This window comes from Pan troglodytes, chromosome 4 (assembly GCF_028858775.2).
Source record: "Pan troglodytes isolate AG18354 chromosome 4, NHGRI_mPanTro3-v2.0_pri, whole genome shotgun sequence".
In the NCBI taxonomy this organism is placed as follows: domain Eukaryota; kingdom Metazoa; phylum Chordata; class Mammalia; order Primates; family Hominidae; genus Pan; species Pan troglodytes.
In genome coordinates this window covers 175,473,894-175,495,952 of record NC_072402.2, presented here as the reverse complement: position 1 = coordinate 175,495,952, position 22,059 = coordinate 175,473,894, and the positions used below count along the sequence as shown (strand labels likewise).

Here is a 22,059-nt window from a genome sequence, read left to right as displayed (position 1 = left end):
AAGGTGGGTATATGGAAATTTTTGTTGCCACTTCCTCCATTTTTCGGTTACTTCCAAACAGTTTGAAGTGATGTCCATTACTTTACAAACCTGGCAACACTGTCTCAGAAAAAGATCCTTTTTAATTAATGTTTTAACAATCAGCAAAATGTCTACAATTTGCACTGAGATGTTATTTACTATTAAAAGTAAACCCAAATCTGGAATGGAAATACACCTTTACTCCTCTGGTTGTAGCACTAGTGATTGACTTAACACATTTAAATATGCACACATGAAATAAAGAATATAGCATCGCAATTTTATAATTGTCTGAAATATGAGACACTGAAGAATCTAGAAACCATATCATGAATGAACTGAATGACTGAATTTCCACAACACCTTCCATTGATGCAATTCTAGGGTATATATGGCCGGGATGCCAGTGATGCCAGTGATAGGTGATTGGCTTCTCACGCTCGCGGTGGCAGACGGTGGATTCCCCTGGCATCTTAGGATACACTATTTGATCCTCGTCACAACACACTGGGAAATGAATTAAAATAAAGACAGGTGTTGGTGTCTTGCCGCAAAAGATCAGAGAAATGAGTAATTATTTATTCACAGCTTAAATGTTTGATTCCATTGTTCATCATCTGCAGAGCAAAGCTCCCTGAATCTGAGTTGGGCTTCAGAAAGACTTGCACTGTGGGTTGCACGTATAAGTGTGCAGGCAAATGCCTGTATTGAGATGAGACATTACAGAAAGGTAGTAGATTGGAGTGACCAAGAGCATAGGGTCCGGAGCATAGGATCTGAGCTCAGGGACTTCTGAGAAGCTGCTAGAACCTGAGGAAGTTCTATAGATCCCTCTGTGCCTCCTAATGGCCTACGTTATGTTAACAGGGTAAGAATAGTTAAATGGACCTAAAGCCTTAAAACGGGTGCTTCCTAAGTGCCATAAAGTGTTCAATTATTTCATGTCTGGAAGAATAAGCCAGGCCCTTGGTAGTGGTTAATAGAGAAGCCACTTGGGGGACTCCAGGGCAGTGGAGGCTAAAATTCTTTTCATTCTTGACACGGGTCTCATGCTTTAGAACTCGTGAAAAGTTTTTGTTTGAATTTCCTGTGATGCCCACATCGGCCCAGAGAGATGGGCAGAGCAGGGGCTGCCACTCAGAGTTGACGGTTCAGGGAAGTGAAATGAAGAGATTTGAAGCGACCTGCCTAGGGTCACAACACTGACGAATGATAGATCTGGGACAAGAATTTGGTTGGTTTTCTGGGGACAGAGATCCCTGAATACCTGAGGCCTCTAAATCATGGCCTGGACCCTGAACCTGGAGCTCTTTCCACTCCCTTTCTCAATCCTCCTGCACCAAGGGCTCTTCAGGAAGGTTGATGTATTTGGAAGAGGTGGTGAGTCCAGAAAAAAGCCAAATCATTTAACAAAACAAAACTCCTGTCTCTAGGTTTTAACTCCTGGGCTAAAATATGGCACTTTCCTGCAAACGAAGCCTCTCTGAGGAACAAATTCAAATGTCTGGTCATCCTACCCATTGCCCTGTATTGTCAGCTGTCTGGCAGTGAGCACCCCTCCATGACCAACTGACCACAGCAAGGGACCAAGTTCTGCTTGGCCCCCAAGGTAGTTCGGAACTTAGGACATTCCAAACTAACTACCACTTGATGGCTGTGCCAAGAATAAACTTCCCTTCAACTGAACCATTCTGAAGAAGCAATTAATGGGAATTAACTGAAAATGTGGCCCCCCAGTGGATTTTTCAGCAGTTTATTCTGTATCTAGTCTATGAAAGAGTGTGTGTGGCGGGGGAGGCCGGGTGTGGTGGCTCACACCTGTATCCCAGCACTTTGGGAGGCCAAGGTGGGCAGATCACAAGGTCAGGAGTTCAAGACCAGCCTGGTCAATATGGTGAAACCCTGTCTCTACTAAAAATACAAAAATTAGCCAGGCATGGTGGCAGGCACCCGTAGTCCCAGCTACTTGGGAGGCTGAGGCAGGAGAATCACTTGAACCTGGGATGCAGAGGTTGCAAAGAGCTGAGATTGTGCCACTGCACTCCAGCCTGGGTGACAGAATGAGACTCTGCCAAAAAAAAAAAAAAAAGAAAAGTCCAGGCACTGTGGCTCATGCCTGTAATCCCGTCACTTTGGGAGGCCAAGGAAGGTGGATCAGGAGGTCAGGAGTTCAAGACCTCCCTTGCCAACATGGTAAAACCCTGTCTCTACTAAACATACGAAAATTAGCCAGGCGTGGTGGCGGATGCCTGTAATCCCAGCTACTCAGGAGGCTGAGGCAGGAGAATTGCTTAAACCTGGGAGGTGGAGGTTGCTGTGAGCCATTATCACACCACTGCATTCTAGCCTAGGCAACAGAGCAAGACTCTTCCAAAAAAAAAAAAAAAAAAAAAAAAAATTGGCATTGGAAACAGTGTATTTTCTAGAGAAAAGTATTTGAGGCAAAAATCTTGATAGAAGAATAAAAAAACACAAATTGAGTAATAAAACTCTGAAACATATTTATAAATCTGTAGACAAATAGGAGCTGGGGAAATAAAAAACAATCAGAATGACATTTAACGTACAGGAAAACTGGCTCATCTGAAGAAATTGCAGTCAGAAGATGGAAATGAACATACATACCTTCGAGGAAACAACTATAAACACATCCCATTGTGAGTCCTCTGAGACAACTAAGCTGCGTTTACTGCCAACGTTCAGTTGCCAGAATGGCAGTTAAAATGAAAGGCAAGACCTATATCATCAGATCACCTCAGCAACAGGTCACAGTAGAATTTTCGCAAGCATCCATGTCACAATATGGGGCCCAACTGCTGTGATCTAGACCAGTCCATTGTCACATCGACAAGGGGTCACTTAGACTCCGTGTTTCATTTCAAAAACTGAATCTCAGACACACAGTATTATTCTATGTGTATGCAACAAACATTAAAGGAGGAAAAAGATTTGCCTCTCAAATATATTTGATAGTGAAAATTTCAGGGTAAAGATAAGAAAAGCTAATACATTGAGAACAAAGGGAGATTCCAGGCTTGATGTGAAATGCCTTCCCTACCAATTTCTACTATTCCTGAGTCACCAGAGAGTCCTAGCTTCAACAATTCTAAACTAGCTCCAAATTACATTTAAAATGCATTAGTGTAACTTCAATTTTAAAGCCAATCTCTAACAATATAATTCATAGTAATTAAAAAAGATATGATTCAGTACAACTTTCCATCACTGTTGATTCATCACAAGTTTTAAGTTTTAAGAACTATTAAATCAAATGGGTCATTAATGAAGCACAAAAACTACATTAATAGGGGGTGGAGCCAAGATGGCCGAATAGGAACAGCTCCAGTCTGCAGCTCCCAGCGTGAGCGATGCAGAATACGAATGATTTCCGCATTTCCAACTGAGGTACCGGGTTCATCTCATTGGGGATTGTCGGACAGTGGGTGCAGGACAGTGGGTGCAGCGCACCGAGTGTGAGCCGAAGCAGGGCAAGGCATTGCCTCACCCAGGAAGTGCAAAGGGTCAGGGAATTCCCTCCCCTAGCCAAGGAAAGGGATGACAGATGGCACCTGGAAAATCAGGTCACTCCCACCCTAATACTGCGCTTTTCCAATGGTCTTAGCCAACGGCACACCAGGAGATTATATCCTGCACCTGGCTCGGAGGGTCCTACGCCCATGGAGCCTCGCTCATTGCTAGCACAGCAGTCTGAGATCAAACTGCAAGGCTGCAGCAAGGCTGGGGGAGGTGCGCCTGCCATTGCCCAGGCTTGAGTAGGTAAACAAAGTGGCTGGGAAGCTCTAACTGGGTGGAGCCCACCGCAGCTCAAGGAGGCCTGCCTGCCTCTGTAGACTCCACCTCTGGGGGCAGGGCATAGCCAAACAAAAGGCAACAGAAACCTCTGCAGACTTAAATGTCCCTGTCTGACAGCTTTGAAGAGAGTAGTGGTTCTCCCAGCACACAATTTGAGATCTGAGAACGGACAGACTGCCTCCTCAAGTGGGTCCCTGACCCCCAAGTAGCCTAACTGGGAGGCACCACCCAGTAGGGGCAGACTGACACCTCACATGGCCGGCTACTCCTCTCACACAAAACTTCCAGAGGAACAATCAGGCAGCATCATTTGCTGTTCCTCAATATTCGCTGTTCTGCAGCCTCCACTGCTGACACCCAGGCAAACAAGGTCCGGAGTGGACCTCCAGCAAACTCCAACAGACCTGCAGCTGAGGGTCCTGGCTGTTAGAAGGATAACTAACAAACAGAGAAAGGACATCCACACCAAAACCCCATCTGTATCTCACCATCATCAAAGACCAAGGGTAGATAAAACCACAAAGATGGGGAAAGACAGAGCAGAAAAACTCAAAATTCTAAAAATCAGAGTGCCTCTCCTCCTCCAAAGGAACGCAGCTCCTCACCAGTAACGGGACAAAGCTGGATGGAGGATGACTTTGACAAGTAGAGGAGAAGGATTCAGATGATCAAACTTCTCCGAGCTAAAGCAGGAAGTTCAAACCAATGGCAAAGAAGTTAAAAACCTTGAAAAAAGATTAAATGAATGGCTAACTAGAATAACCAATGCAGAGAAGTCCTTAAATGACCTGATGGAGCTGAAAACCATGGCATGAGAACTATGTGACAAATGCACAAGCCTCAGTAGCCGATTCGATCAACTGGAAGAAAGGGTATCAGTGATGGAAGATCAAATGAATGAAATGAAGCGAGAAGAGAAGTTTAGAGAAAAAAGAATAAAAAGAAACAAACAAAGCCTCCAAGAAATATGGGACTATGTGAAAACACCAAATCTATGTCTGATTGGTGTACCTGAAAGTGACGGGGAGAATGGAACCAAGTTGGAAAACACTCTTCAGGATATTATCCAGGAGAACTTCCCCAATCTAGCAAGGCAGGCCAACGTTCAGATTCAGGAAATACAGAGAACGCCACAAAGATACTCCTCGAGAAGAGCAACTCCAAGACACATAATTGTCAGATTCACCAAAGCTGAAATGAAGGAAAAAATGTTAAGGGCAGCCAGAGAGAAAGGTCGGGTTACCCACAAAGGGAAGCCCATCAGACTAACAGCTGATCTCTCGGCATAAACTCTACAAGCCAGAAGAGAGTGGGGGCCAATATTCAACATTCTTAAAGAAAAGAATTTTCAACCCAGAATTTCATATCCAGCCAAACGAAGCTTCATAAGTGAAGGAGAAATAAAATCCTTTACAGACAAGCAAATGCTGAGAGATTTTGTCACCACCAGGCCTGCCCTACAAGAGCTCCTGAAGGAAGCACTAAACATGGAAAGGAACAACCGGTACCAGCCACTGAAAAACCATGCCAAATTGTAAAGACCATCAAGGCCAGGAAGAAACTGCGTCAACTAACGAGCAAAATAACCAGCTAACATCATAATGACAGGATCAAATTCACACATAACAATATTAACCTTAAATGTAAATGGGCTAAATGCTCCAATTAAAAGACACAGACTGGCAAATTGGATAAAGAGCCAAGACCCATCAGTGTGCTATATTCAGGAAACCCATCTCATGTGCAGAGACACACATAGGCTCAGAATAAAGGGATGGAGGAAGATCTACCAAGCAAATGGAAAACAAAAAAAGGCAGGGGTTGCAATCCTAATCTCTGGTAAAACAGACTTTAAACCAAGAAAGATCAAAATAGACAAAGAAGGCCATTACATAATGGTAAAGGGATCAATTCAACAAGAACAGCTAACTGTCCTAAATATATATGCACCCAATACAGGAGCACCCAGATTCATAAAGCAAGTCCTTAGAGACCTACAAAGAGACTTAGACTCCCACACATTAATAATGGGGGACTTTAACACCCCACTGTCAACATTAGACAGATCAACGAGACAGAAAGTTAACAAGGATATCCAGGAATTGAACTCAGCTCTGCACCAAGCAGACCTAATAGACATCTACAGAACTCTCCACCCCAAATCAACAGAATATACGTTCTTCTCAGAACCACATCGCACTTATTCCAAAATTGACCACATAGTTGGAAGTAAAGCTCTCCTCAGCAAATGTAAAAGAACAGAAGTTATAACAAACTGTCTCTCAGACCACAGTGCAATCAAACTAGAACTCAGGATTAAGAAACTCACTCAAAACCACTCAACTACATGGAAACTGAACAACCTGCTCCTGAATGACTACTGGCTACATAACAAAATGAAGGCAGAAATAAAGATCTTCTTTGAAACCAACGAGAACAAAGACACAACATACCAGAATCTCTGGGACACATTTAAAGCAGTGTGTTAGAGGGAAATTTATAGCACTAAATGCCCACAAGAGAAAGCAGGAAAGATCTAAAATTAACACCCTAACATCACAATTAAAAGAACTACAGAAGCAAGAGCAAACATATTCAAAAGCTAGCAGAAGCAAGAAATAACTAAGATCAGAGCAGAACTGAAGGAAACAGAGACACAAACAGCCCTTCAAAAAATCAATGAATCCAGGAGCTGGTTTTTTGAAAAGATCAACAAAAACAAAATTGATAGACTGCTAGCAAGACTAACAAGAAAAGAGAGAAGAATCAAATAGAGGCAATAAAAAATGATAAAGGGGAGATCACCACCGATCCCACAGAAATACAAATGACCATCAGAGAATACTATAAACACCTCTACACAAATAAACTAGAAAAACTAGAAGAAATGGATAAATTCCTCGACACATACACCTTCCCAAGACTAAACCAAGAGGAAGTTGAATCTCTGAATAGACCAATAACAGGCTCTGAAATTGAGGCAATAATTAATAGCTTACCAACCAAAAAAAGTCCAGGACCAGATGGATTCACAGCCCAATTCTACCAGAGGTACAAGGAGGAGCTGGTACCATTCCTTCTGAAATTATTCCAATCAATAGAAATAGAGAGAATCCTCCCTAATTCATTTTATGAGGCCAGCATCATCCTGATACCAAAGCCTGGCAGAGACACAACAAAAAAAGAGAATTTTATACCCATATCCCTGATGAACATTGATGCAAAAATCCTCGATAAAATACTGGCAAACCGAATCCAGCAGCACATCAAAAAGCTTATCCAACACGATCAAGTGGGCTTCATCCCTGGGATGCAAGGCTGGTTCAACATACGCAAATCAATAAACGTAATCCGGCATATAAACAGAACCAAAGACAAAAACCACATGATTATCTCAATAGATGCAGAAAAGGCCTTTGACAAAATTCAACAGCCCTTCATGCTAAAAACTCTCAATAAATTAGGTATTCATGGGACGTATCTCAAAATAATAAGAGCTATGTATGACAAACCCACAGCCAATATCATACTGAATGGGCAAAAACTGGAAGCATTCCCTTTGAAAACTGGCACAAGATAGGGATGCCCTCTCTCACCACTCCTCTTCGACATAGTGTTGGAAGTTCTGGCCAGGGCAATCAGGCAGGAGAAGGAAATAAAGGGTATTCAATTAGGAAAAGAGGAAGTCAAATTGTCCCTGTTTGCAAATGACATGATTGTGTATCTAGAAAACCCCATTGTCTCAGCCCAAAATCTCCTTAAGCTGATAAGCAACTTCAGCAAAGTCTCAGGATACGAAATCAATGTACAAAAATCACAAGCATTCTTATACACCAATAACAGACAAACAGAGAGCCAAATCATGAGTGAACTCCCATTCACAATTGCTTCAAAGGGAATAAAATACCTAGGAATCCAACTTCCAAGGGATGTGAAGGATCTCTTCAAGGAGAACTACAAACCACTGCTCAATGAAATAAAAGAGGATACAAACAAATGGAAGAACATTCCATGCTCATGGGTAGAAAGAATCAATATTGTGAAAATGGCCATACTGCCCAAGGTAATTTATAGATTCAATGCCATCCCCATCAAGCTACCAATGACTTTCTTCACTGAATTGGAAAAAACTACTTTAAAGTTCATATGGAACCAAAAAAGAGCCTGGATTGCCAAGTCAATCCTAAGCCAAAAGGACAAAGCTGGAGGCATCATGCTACCTGACTTCAAACTATACTACAAGGCTACAGTAACCAAAACAGCATGGTACTGGTTCCAAAACAGAGATATAGACTAATGGAACAGAACAGAGCCCTCAGAAATAATGCCACATATCTACAAATATCTGATCTTTGACAAACCTGACAAAAACAAGAAATGGGGAAAGGATTCCCTATATAATAAATGGTGCTGGGAAAACTGGCTAGCCATATGTAGAAAGCTGAAACTAGATCCCTTCCTTACACCTTGTACAAAAATTAATTCAAGATGGATTAAAGACTTAAATGTTAGACTTAAACCATAAAAACCCTAGAAGAAAACCTAGGCATTACCATTCAGGACATAGGCATGGGCAAGGACTTCATGTTTAAAACACCAAAGGCAATGACAATGAAAGCCAAAATTAACAAATGGGATCTAATTAAACTAAAGAGCTTCTGCACAGAAAAGAAACTACCATCAGAGTGAACAGGCAACCTACAGAATGGGAGAAAAATTTTTGCAATCTACTCATCTGATAAAGGGCTAATATCCAGAATCTACAAAGAACTCAAACAAATTTACAAGAAAAAACAACCCCATTAAGAAGTGGGCAAAGGATACGAAGAGACACTTCTCAAAAGAAGACATTTATGCAGCCAACAGACACATGAAAAAATGCTCATCATCACTGGCCATCAGAGAAATGCAAATCAAAACCACAATGACATACCATCTCACACCAGTTAGAATGGTGATCTTTAAAAAGTCAGGAAACGACAGGTGCTGGAGAGGATGTGGAGAAATAGGAACACTTTTACACTGTTGGTGGGACTGTAAACTAGTTCAACCATTGTGGAAGAGAGAGTGGCGATTCCTCAGGGATCTAGAACTAGAAATACCATTTGACCCAGCCATCCCATTACTGGGTATATACCCAGAGGATTATAAATCATGCTGCTATAAAGACATGCACACGTATGTTTATTGTGGCACTATTCACAATAGCAAAGACTTGGAACCAACCCAAATGTCCAACAATGATAGACTGGATTAAGAAAATGTGGCACATATACACCATGGAACACTGTGCAGCCATAAAAAATGATGAGTTCATGTCCTTTGTAGGGACATGGATGAAGCTGGAAACCATCATTCTCAGCAAACTATATCAAGGACAAAAAACCAAATACCACATGTTCTCACTCACAGGTGGTAATTGAACAATGAGAACACATGCACACAGGAAGGGGAGCATCACACACCGGGGCCTGTTGTGGGGTGGGGGGTGGGGGGAGGGATAGCATTAGGAGATATACCTAATGTTAAATGACAAGTTAATGGGTGCAGCACACCAACATGGCACATGTATACATATGTAACAAACCTGCACGTTGTGCACATGTACCCTAAAACTTATAGTATAATAAACAAAAAATAAAAAATAAAAAAAACAAAAAAAATTGCATTAACATAGATGTTGCAATTTTTTTCAGGAATTATCTAATTGAAGGGGTGGTTAACAGAATTTGGGAAGGAACACATATTACCTGTGTAAATGGAGAATTTTAATTGTCAACAACTGAATAGAAAGTAGGGCAGGTGTGCACATATATATATACACATATATGAGAGAGAGTGAGAAAACTCAATTAAAAAATACTAGACCACAGATTTATATCTCTTAATGCCAAATTGGGAAAGACTTTTTTTTTTTTTTTTTTTTTGAGATGGAGTCTCGCTCTGTCGCCCAGGCTGGAGTGCAGTGGCACGATCTCGGCTCACTGCAACCTCTGCCTCCCAGGTTCATGCCATTCTCCTGCCTCAGCCTACCGAGTAGCTGGGACTACAGGCGCCCGCCACTGTGCCCAGCTAATTTTTTGTATTTTTAGTAGAGACAGGGTTTCACCGTGTTATCCAGGATGGTGTCGATCTCTTGACCAAGTGATCCACCCGCCTCGGCCTCCCAAAGTGTTGGTATTACAGGCGTGAGCCACTGTGCCCAGCCCCTGGAAAAGACATTTTTAAAAACAGAATATGTTAGGAAGAATAAAAAGGAATGAGCATAAGGCTTTCCTTCCTGGTGCCACCTAAGTGTTCACAGTAAATGAAAAGAAATGAGTCTTTTACACTGGTAGCCAAAGTCCTTTGACAAAGCTTTGTCACGGTGTCAGTGCTATATGATTGTTCAATTAATAAATCTGGAAAGATGTGCAGAAACTTAACAGTTGTTACTTCCAGAGGCAGAAGCTGGCAGGCTACAGAAGAGGAAAAGACAAGTCCAGATTTCGGTGTGCATTCTTCTGTACCTCGTGAATGTCCTACAAGTGTGTTATTCCTGATGTCTTTACTGTCATTATTTTTAAATAAAAAAAACTAATACCCCCAAATGCTGGTAGAAAACAAACATTTCAATTTGCTAATGCTTCACAGGGACAAGAATTCAGGTAAGACACAGAAAAGATAGCTTATTGGTCCTTGTTGATGTCTGGGGACTGCAGAGAAGTCTTATGAAGCGGGACTGAATCCACAGCAGGAGGTTGGAATCATCTGGATATGCCGTCATGCACAGGTCTGCAGAGGAACTTGGGCTTGGCTGGAGAACTTACACGACTACCACCCACACTTCCACACCCGCTCAGCCCAGCTGCAGCAGCTTGGCCAAGATAATGGGCGCTCCTGCTCAAACGAGATTTCCCAGCTTTGGCGGAGTTCATCACCAGCCTCGCTAGCAGCGAATTCCCACTTCTATGCAAAGGAAACTGCCAACGAGGTTACAATCAATTTTTTTTTTCCTAGAGTGAGACCTGGCCGGAAAAGGGCAGGCCATCCTAGTGGCCTGTGAATGACCTTGTGAGGGTCACCAGGCCCCCTCGGCTGCAGGGCTCCAGAGCCCTCCCCTGGCCGACTACATCATGCACTGGCCCTAGCCTGGGGTGATGAGGCCAAGGCATCACCAGCTTTGACCCTGATGCCTCTGGCCTGGGCAACTGTCCCCTGTGCACTCAGCAACGCACATGCTAATTTAATCCAATCTGTCAGCCCAGGCACCTGGAGCTGAAATGGCCTGCCCGCTTTTGCCCCACCCCAGCCCCTTTTCAACATTAACCTTGAGAGTCCGTGATGCGTTCTTTGTGAGTGGGCCAGCTCCAGGTGCTTCACCCACATCGCGTACTTCATCAAAACCACTGTCAGAGGTAGGGCCTGTTAGGATCACTGTCTCACAGAGGAGGAAACTGAGGCAGAGACAGGGTAGGTACCCCAACTGAGGACACACAGAGAATAAGCTAGGATGGAACCTGCTGGCAGGCCCGGACTCCTCTGCTCAGTGACAGCCATGCAGAGAAGCCGGGGCACCTTAAGCTGCCATCCCTGTGCCACTTACCCACCTGCTTGTGGCCCAGGCCAAAAACATCCCCATAAATAACCATCCGCAGCTGCCCTCAGCCTCCTCTAGAAGGCAGGTGCCCCAGAAGCTTCCTCACAAGCTCTTTGACATTTCAGCGATATGCGGGTGGCTGAGGAGCCCTGAAACCAGGTGAAGGTCTGGGAAGGTGAGACGGGGGATTTAGCTCAGGCAGTGCCCTCCGGCAGGGGCAGGCACTGCAATGGGCACCTGCTTGGGAGGAACACCTGACGTGGTTTTCCCGATGCTCGATGCTCGGGGCCTCACACTCATCCTTGCTGGACATAGAGAACTAACTGAGCTTCGAGGGGTCCTTCCCTCAGCCCTGCCGGGTCCTGGTGCCACCAAACACTTAAGAATGTGGACGTGACAAAGTTAAAGAGGTGAGTGCCTATGCACACCAGTGACATGGGACTTACAGCTGGGGATGGGTCAGGGCAGCCCTGGCGGAGCAGCTGCCATATGGGGCACCCCCTGCAGTGACAGTATCAGATGTGTCTCCACCTTCCCAGGGTAGACTGTGGGGTAAAGCTGGGCTCCTCTGAGACCCACTGCAGCTCTGGGGCAGAAAGGGGTCTGGATATATCGTCATCACAGGCTGAGAGGAGCAATGTGGGTGACGTGGCAGTCAAGGTCCCAGGCGGGGCTGACATGGACTCCGGAGCAGAGTCCAAGGGGAGCTTGGGAAGTGAGCACAAAAAGGCCTGAGGGTCTGTTGGGGTGGAGGGTAAAAAGAAATCTGGAAACCTCTAGAGCAGATTCCAGCCCAGCACAGACTGAAGGTCACACAAGCCCAGGGCACAGCCAGGCAGCCCAGTGCTGGGGCACAAGTCACCTGCATCTGCACACTGCTATACAACCTCAGAAACCTCAATTAAAACAGACCTCAACTTCAAGAGCAAAAATTTCCATAGCTGCTCTGGGCCCAGTGAGATGGCATGTGAACATGTGGCCTGGGGCCAAGGAGGATGGCTGTGGACACCTGGGCTAGGCCCAAGAGGACAGCTTGGAATAACTGGGATGGGCCCAGAACGTAGGGCTACGAACACCTGGGCTGGCCCCAATGTGGACAGCTAGAAACCGCTGGTATGCGCTCAGGAGTTCTGTTCATTTTGGCTGAGCCAAAGGAAGACACGTGTGAACATCTGCACTGGGCCTAATTAAGACAACGGTGAACAGATGGGCTGTCCCCATTGAGGATGTCTGTGAAACCATGGCCTGGGACCATGGAAACTGCTGGAAACAACTGGGAGAAGTCCTGTGACAAAAGCCATGAACACCAGGGCTAGGCTCAATGGGGACAGGTGTGGACACCTGGGCTGGGCCCAGCGTGGATGGCTGTCGGTACCTGGGATGGCCTCTATGAGGGTGGCTGGCTCCAATTAGCACACGTGTAAGCAAACTGGCTGGCCTTGATGAGGACGGCTAGGGACATCTGGGCTGGCTGTCACGAGGATGACAGGGATCTTCTTGGCTGGCTTAGATGAGGACCACTGTGAACACCCACGCAGGCCTGGATGAAGACAGCTGGGAAGCCCTGGGCTGGATACAATGAAGACAGCTATGAACAGGTGGCCTGGGGCCAGTGAAAATGGCTCTTAATCCTGGGCTTGATGTTACTGAGGGGTAGCGTGAACTCCTGGGCTTGCCTTGATATTGACAGCCATCAAAAACTGTTGCTATAATAAACTGAGTTCATACAAACAAGGAAGGCTGTGAACCCCTGGGCTGACCTTGATGGGGATGGCTGCAAACACCTGGCCTGGGCCCAGTGAGGACAGCTATGAAGGGCTAGGCAGGGCCCAGCGAGGTCAGCATGGAACTCCTGGGCTGGCCCAATAAGGATGTCTGTGAACACTGGTCTGGCCCACTGAGGACAAGGACTAACAGCTGGGCTAGCTACCAATGAGGACGGCTGTGAACGCCTTGGCTGGGCCCTCTAAGGACAGCTTGGAGTGTTTGGACTTGGCCCAGAGTAAACAGCTGTGAAGCCCTGAGCTGGGCCCAGTGAGGGTGGCTATGGAAACCTGGGCTGGGCCAGTGAGGACAGCTGTGAACACCTGGCCTGGGTCCAACGAGAGCAGCTGAGAACACTTGGGCTAAGCCAATAAGGACAGCTGTGGCACCGGGGACGATTGCCCTGAAGACAGCTGTTAACATCGTGGCTGGTCGCCTTGAGCACAGCTATGAATGTCTAGGCTGGGCCCAATGAAGACAGCCAAAAACACCTGCCCTGGTTTCAGTGAGAGCCACTGTGAGCACTTGGGCCTGTCCCCATGAGGATGCCTATGAACAGCTGGCTGGGCCCAAGATGAATGGCTCTTGACACCTAAACTCAGCCCTAGAAAGATGCTGTGAACAACTGGGCTAATCCCACTGATGACGACTATTAACACCTGGGCTGGGCCCAAGTGAGGGCGACTTCGGCTGGACCCGGAAAAAATGGCTGTGAACACCTTGGCTTTGCCTGATGAAGATGGCTATGAACCCATGGCCTGGGCCCAATGAGGAAAGCTGTGAACACCTGCGCTAGCCCCAGTGAGGGAAGCTGGGAAAACCTGGGCTGGGCCCAGTAAAAGCAGCAGTGAACAACCAGGCTGGCCTCAGGAGGACAGCTTTGAACACTGAAACTGATCATGATGAGGATGGCTGTGAATGCCTGGGCTGGCCCAGATGAGGAGCACTATTAACTTCTGGGCTCGCCCCCAGTTAGAACAGCCATGAACACCTGGTCTTGCTCAAGTAATGATTGCAAGGAACAACTAGGCTCAGCCAATGAGGACAGCTGTGAACCCCTGCACTGAGACAAATGACGATGGCTGGGAACACCTCAGCTGGCCCCAGTGAGGACGGCTATGGATACCTGAGCTGTGCTCCATGGGGATGGCAATGTACACCAAGGTTCGGCCAAGTGACAGTTCTGAGAAACCTGGCTGACACCAGTGAAGACCGCTGTGAAAGCATGGGCTGCTCCTAGTTAAGACAGCTTTGCATACCCGGTCTGGGCCCAGTCAGATCGAGTGTCAACATCTGGCCTGGGGCCAAGGAGGATAGCTCTGAACACCTGTGCTGGACCAATGAGGATGGCTGTGGACACCTGGGCTGGGCCCAAGGAAACAGCTTGGAATAACGGATTGGCCCAGAATGCATGGCTACCAACACCTGGGCTGACCCCAATGTGGAAAGCTATAAATACCTGATGTGGGCTCAGGAGAACAGCCTTGTTCCTTTTGGCTGAGCCCTGTGAGGCAGCTATGGGCATCTGCACTTGGCCTAATTAAGACAACGGTGAACATCTGGGCCGTCCCCATTGAGGACACCTGTCAACACCTGGCCTGGGACCATGTGAATTGCTCGGAACACCTGGATTAAGTCCAGTGAGGAAAACTATGAACACCCGGGCTATGCCCACTGAGGACAGCTGTGGACACATGGGCTGGCCCCAGTGAGGATACCTGTAAATACCTGAGATGAGCTCTATGAAGGTGGCTGGCCCCAATAAGCACGAGTGTGAACAAACTGGCTGGCCTCGATGAGGATGGCTATGGACATCTGGGCTGGCTATCGTGTGGATGGTAAGAGAACACACCTTGGCTGGCTTAGATGAGGCCCACTGTGAACACCTTTGCAGGCCTGGATGAAGCCAGCTTCGAAGCCCCGAGCTGGGCCCGATGAAGACAGGTATGAACAGGTCGTCTGGGGCCAATGAAAATGGCTCTCAAATCCTGGGCTTGATGCCATTAAGGAGAATGGCGAACACCTGGGCTTGCTTTGCTTTTGATTGCTATGAAAAACTTAGCTCATGCAAATGAGGACCTACAGTTGTGAGCCACTGTGCCCCGCCCTACTTTGTATTATTAAAACACATGCCAAACCGGGCGTCGTGGCTCTTGCCTGTGATCTCAGCACTTTGGGTGGTGGAGACGAGTGGATCGAGGTCTGAAGTTCAAGGCCAGCGTGGCCAAGATGCTGAAACCCCACCTCTACTTAAAATACAAATACTACCCGGGTGTAGTGGCAAGTGCATGTAATCCCAGCTACTCAGGAGGCTGAGGCAGGAGAGTCGCTTGAACTCGGGCGGCAGAGGTTGCATTGAGCCAAGACTGTGCCACTGCACTCCAGCCTGGGCAGCAGAGAGAGACTGTCTCAAAAAAACAAAACAAAACAAAAGACAAACAGAAAAACATGCCAATAGGATAAAAAAAAAAAAAGACAAGTACTGAGCTTTAAAATGAGCTGAAATCTCCTTTCTGCCACTTCCTATATATAAAAAAACTATCCTGATCTCTTTGAGTCTCACGTTCTCTATCTAGAGAAACACTTGACCGAATGTTTAACACAGGTTAAAGTACTAGAGGTTATTTTAATTTGTCCTATGATTCCTTAAAATTCTGTAATTCTATGTGCTGTTGATTCTGTCTATAAGAAAACTGGGAATACATAGTCAGCAGATTTTGAAAAAATAATATAACAAAAGAAAGACCAAGAAAAGCAGAGAAGAAAGTTTTACAACATCAAGACAGGATTATAGAAATGTCATGGAAAAAGGAAAAAGTCTAAAAAAAAGTATTATGGAAGTAAGCAGAAGTACTAGCCTAAAGGGAAAACCAAACTGGGAAGTCAAATAATTTCTGAGACTTGTCTAATCTTGCTTTTGTAAAATTATAATCCTATGGCCAAACCTTTACTTTGCCCTAAAGCCTTTGATGGTAAAATAAGATATTGGCTACCACTGAAACTGTCAAATTTATTAGGAGAAACTCTGGACTAACCACATTTCTAACAATAACCTTAAATGAGAGTTAACATACAACTAGATTTGACTGTCTAAATTAATCTGATTCAGACGTATACCTTGATCCAAGTGCTGCACAGATTTCTATCAATCTATGCTGAGGAGCAAGATAAGGGATCTGGAAGCCAGACAGGCTGATGGTTTAACTGTGGGTCAGCTACTTTGTTAACTACGGGGTCATGAGCCAATTAATCAACCTCTAAACCACAGTTGCCTATGTAATAAACAGTAGGTTATAAGAACACAGATGTTGCGATGGCTTTATGGGATGATAAATGCATAGCACACAATAGGGGTTTAGCCCAGAATACAATACTCAACAGATATGAATCTCTTCCATCTAGATTTCCTTAGTTAACATAATTTTTTAAATCTGTAAAATCCTACCTGACTGTATATTCATCAGAACTCCCAGAATCTATTAAAGAAAAAGGTATACTGCATTATAAATCAATAATAATTGTATAGAATATTAAAAGCATAAGAAGGCACAGTGATACATGCCTGTATTCCCAACTACTTGGGAGGCTGAGGCAGGAGGATCACTTGAGGAACCCAGAAGTTTGAGGCCAGCTTGGGAAACAGCAAGACTCTACCTTCACAAAAAAGTTATGCACACTTGTGTGCAGACTTCAGACCATGTTTTTTTCTTTTCTTTTCTTTTCTTTTTTTAAAGCATAGGACTGATGCTTTGTTATAAAGCATTCCTTTGGGAGCATAACCGGGACCTTATTAGAATTAATATTAATTATACCTATTAGTAGATAATTAATGCAGTAAGAACTCTTACTTCCCTTACTTTGTATTTATTAAATGCAAAGAAGAATACATTTATAAAATTTGATATCTACAAGTGAACCGCAGTATACAAGTTATCCTAGCCAAACCCTGTGAGATTGACTAAAAATGGTATTGTTAGCAGAACAGGTGTGATGAATGAACAGTGTCAAAGAGCATGATTTCAGGACCAAAACATGACGGGCAGTTCAAACAGAGTATACAGTAGTACCCCTTGTCCACTGGATGTGTGGAAAAGACACCTTTGACCTGTTTTTCTCTGCTGTCACGTCACAGCAACAATCATCAACAAAGAAGTCTCCTGTGACGAAACGTGTGGAGGGTTTTTCTCCACCAACAAGTAAGCAATCATTTCTGCAGATGACACAAACTGGGCATCCTCTAAGTCAATTCTCACACTCTATCTGCAGATAGCATCAGATTGCACAGGTAAAGGGCTCAGTCCCATGAAACTGCCTCCCTACATCAGTCGTAGGTCTGAAACTCCAGAACTTCTGGCCAACTGTCTTCAAATTGGGGTTCCCAGGACTCCCTCTTTGGGTTAAATTGAATTGCTGGAGTAGCTCAAAGTACTCAGGGAAACACATTTACCAGTTTTCTATGAATGACATTACAAAAGATACAGATGAAGAGATGCATAGTGCAAAGTATGGGGGAGGTGGCACGGAGATTCCATGCCCTCCCAGGACACACCACCCTGTAGGAGCCTCCATGCATTCAGCCATCTGGAAGCTCTCCAAGCCCAGTCACTTTGGGTCTTGATGAAAGCTTCATTATATTGGCATCACTGATTAATCACTGGCCTTTGGTGACTGACAACCTTCAGCTCTTCTCTCCTCTCCAGAGTCTCCTGAATGAGACAGAAGATCTCAACACTCTAATCAATCACGTCTTCAGGATGGTGACCAGTTCCCATCCTGAAGCTACCTAGGGGTTTCCAGCCATGGATCATTAGCATACAAAAAAACATCACTTTGGAAATCCTAAGGATTTTAAGAATTGTACCCAACAAATGAGTTAAGATCCAGAGATTTTACATCTGCAGTTTTGATTTCTGTGGTTACAGTTACTAATAGTCAACTGTATTCCAAAAATATACACGGAAAACTCCAGAAATAAAGAGGTCATAAGTTTTAGTGTGCCATTCCGAGAAGCACAGTGAAACCGTCAGCACCCTCTATCCAGCCCAGGATGTGAATCGTCCTGCAGCGCACCCACACCGCACATGCTGTCCACCCGTGAGTCATCAACACGGTCTCCTCCTGTAGCCCGCCGCCAACATCAAGGCCTGACGATCTAGGATCACGTCATTCACCTCAGTTCATCTCATTACACGGGCATTGTATCACTTCACATCATCACAAGAAAAAGGGTGAGAACCAGCCGGGTGCAGTGGCTCACACCTGTAATCCCAGCAATTTGGGAGGCCGAGGCGGGCAGATCACGAGGTCAGGAGATCAAGACCATCCTGGCTAACACGGTGAAACCCCATCTCTACTAAAGAAATCCGAAAAAAAAAAAAATTAGCCGGGCTTTGTGGCGGGCGCCTGTAGTCCCAGCTACTCCGGAGGCTGAGGCAGCAGAATGGTGTGAACCCAGGAGGCAGAGCTTGCAGCGAGCCGAGATCACAGCATTGCACTCCAGCCTGGGCGACAGAGCGAGACTCCGTCCCAAAAAAAAAAAAAAAGGGTGAGAACCGTACAATATATTTCAAGAGACCACATTCAAGTAACTTTTATTACAGTATAATTTGTTATTTTATTGTTCGTTTCTTACTGTGCCTAATTTATACATTAAATATTATCATGGTTATGTATGTGTCGGAAAAACCAGTGGGTGATTCAGTACTATTTGTGGTCTCAGGCATTCACTGGGGGTGTCTTAGAATGTTATCCCCCATAGTTAACGGGGAACTACTGCACTTATTTTGTTGTAACACAACACAGCCTCTCTAGCTCTTCAGTTAAAACTTTTCGGTTTAGAATAAAACACCCTATCACCAGAAGCCAGCAGAACGTAGGAATCAGACCAGCAACAGGGATCCTTGCAAAAGCTTTCCAGCTGCCAGTGGAGAAGAGCTCAAGAGAGCTCAACGTGTTACTCTGGATACTACTCTTCTGGGGAAGGTGCTGGGTGGTTTCCTTAGTTGTAGCTATATACTCTGCCCCACGTATAACAAGGCCCAAATTCACCTGCCATTTTACCTCCCACGGAAAGAACCACTGGAAAGATCACTCCTTTAAGAGCTTATCCACTCGGAACCACGCCTCACATTCAGAGAGAAGCTTAAGAAACACCGGCGAGGTGTGCCAGGCTGCCAGGCAGTACTATATGATGTGAAAAATATACAGAAAGAAAACTATCAATGCCCTCTTGCTGCCAGAATGTTCCAATGCTTGCCCCTTTCCCTAGTAGGAGAAAAAAATTCTTTTCCACCTCACATAAAGCAAAACTGCCGTCCCTCACGACACAGAATCTAGTTGCAGGTGAGTCATGTCATCATAACACAGACTGTTTTCAAACTCATCCCTCAAAGGAAGAGGATCAGTGAGGAACATATGTATTTACCTATAACATTCACTGCCTGGTCTTATTTCCAACCCAAGGTAAGTATGAAAGACTTTGTGATTCCAGTTTTTTAAAGTACAACCTCTTGAGCTTCTCCCCTTCCATTGCTAGGGAGTCTATCTGGACCCACCTCACTGGAGCAAGATGCTCCAGTTTGTGCTGTGTGGTATTGCATGGTGTCATTTTCCTCAACCCTTTCCATTATGTGGCAAAGGCCTATACAAATCATGTTTCCTAAGTATGTAAAGCATATGTCATCAGACCTTACAATGACAAAGAAGCTAAAGAAAAACAAAAGGACAAAGAACATCTTAAATGACTACATTCAATTACCATGGAACTTTACTTTTTTAACTATTCAAAAAGATAGCCACTGTATTATTTCAACTACATGACTCTCCTGAAAAAAGTAAAACTATGAAGACAGATAAAACATCAGTGGTTTCCAGCAGCTGCTGGGGAGAAAGGGAGAGATGAACAGGCATAGAATAGAGCATTTTTAGGGCAGTGAAACTGTTCTATCTATAATAAATAGATACATGTCATTATACATTTGTCCAAATTCACAGAATGTACAGTATTAAGAATGGAGCCTGATGTCAGCTATGAACTTTGAGTGATTATAATGTGTCAATGTAGGATCATCAGTTGTAACAAATGTACCACTCTGGTGGAAAATACTAATCATGGGGGAGGCCGTGCATGTGTGGGAGGCATGGAACAGAGGAGAAATCTCTGTACCTTCCTCCGATTTTGCTGTGAACCTAAAACTGCTATAAGAAATAGAGTTATTGATTTAAAAAACATATTCACTGTCTATGCATCCCAGGATTTCCAGAACAAAAATAAAAAATAAAAGATATTCACTGAATCTGTTATGATATATTTAAGCAGGACACAGTGGTAACCCTAAAAATTGGAGATCATTAAAGACCAAAGTAACAGCATGTGGGCATGATTTCTCAAATCGCAGTATAGAAAATGCATAAAACAAATAAATTCAATTGCAAGCTTAGGCAAGAAAATATTGATAAAATGATTGAATATCTTATTTCCTAACTCTAAACAGGGATTTAGCACGACATGAAAACTAGATTCACATAATCAAAATAAAAGACCATTTTTATTCTAATTTTAACTCAGAAATTATTATGCTTATTCAATTTAACACTTTCACTGAAAGGTTAAAGAGATAAGAAGGACAGATTATAATTGCTTAATATTGCTATGGTAACTTCCATTCAAATACCTGTGAGTCACCAGAAGTCAAAAAGGTAGCCAGCATTGCAACACAGGATGGATCATGCAACAGAAACTAGTACCAGGTTACCTTATCTTATAATATTATTTGCTGTTAAAATGAAATTTTAAAACAGCACCAAAAGTTAAGTTGGGGCTAAAACTGTTGTGCAGGAAAGATTTCATATAGCAGGCGAGAGACTGCCGTCCTTAGAAAGACCCGCATGCAAGCCTGGCCCTTGGCTGTTGTTTAGGAAATTGGAATTGGGAGGGTTCCCACCATGCCCTAAGACTGGTCACTGTGTCTAAAGTGTTGATAGAAACAATGCGGTTACTTCTGAGCAGCTGCTTTCCTTCTGAGAGTCGGAATGTGGGTACATGTGAGGGAGAGTAACCTCCATAAAAAACACTTGGGTACCGAGTCTCTAATGAGATTCTGGGACTGGTAGACATCACTGCACATGGGTTGTCAAAATGTGAGGCTGGGAGAATTAAGCAGATCCTGGGAACTCCACAGGAGAGAACTTCTGGAAGCTTGTGCCTGGTTGCCTCCAGACTTGACCACCACATGCACCTTTTCCCTCTCATTTTGCTTGTACCCTTTCATTGTAATCAATTAAAGATCTGAATATGATTATTTGCTGAATCCTGTGAGTCCTTCTAGTGAATCACCAAACCTGGGGGTGGTCTTGGGAACCCTTGTCACAAATGCATTATATAGGGTTTTTATTAAGTTGACATGATGTACGTGACTATAATCAGGTGGTTATTTCACAGAATAGCTTTCCCTAATCTGTTTTTCTTTTCTTTCCTTGATATTTGACTTGGAGGTTCTTGTATTTCTATATTCAACTGATTAAAGCCATAAAAGAAATAAGTGAAGCAATTGTTAGAAAATAATGGGAAATAAGCAGCAATCCTAGTTTTACCAGAATAAAAAATAGGGAATCTTGATGATTGACAATATGTTCTACAATATGAATGTTTCAAGAAAAAAAAATGAAAAGGTGGTCAATTTTCTGCAACTCAACTGGGCTTAATTCCTTTTTATAATAATTGTGCAGGCCAGGTGTGGTGGCTCACATCCGTAAAATCCTAGCATTTTGGGAGGCCGAAGCAGGAGGATCACTTGAGCCCAGAAGTTCCAGACTTCCAGACCAGCCTGGGCAATATAGTGAGGAAAAAAAAAACCTTAAAAGGAAAATTAGCCAAGCGTGGT

At 44.3% G+C, this 22,059-nt stretch overlaps 1 protein-coding gene across 50 annotated transcripts in view; it reads right to left on the bottom strand.

Moving 5' to 3' along the window:
• The window catches only part of LOC104006655 (protein FAM153B), a 79,129-nt gene that overhangs the window by 45,806 nt on the left and 11,264 nt on the right, over positions 1-22,059 (bottom strand). For 25 of the 50 annotated variants that reach the window (XM_063810948.1, XM_054685336.2, XM_063810923.1 and 22 more), the window contains one exon: positions 385-528. The exons of 12 other annotated variants lie outside the window; for them this stretch is intronic. In XM_063810948.1, coding sequence (XP_063667018.1) covers positions 385-528 — 144 coding nt within the window. Of the gene's footprint in view, positions 1-384; positions 529-2,646; positions 2,801-12,788; positions 12,983-16,622; positions 16,654-22,059 lie in introns of those variants that run through there. 13 more of the 50 variants (XM_054685323.2, XM_054685326.2, XM_054685328.2 and 10 more) reach the window with 6 other exon arrangements.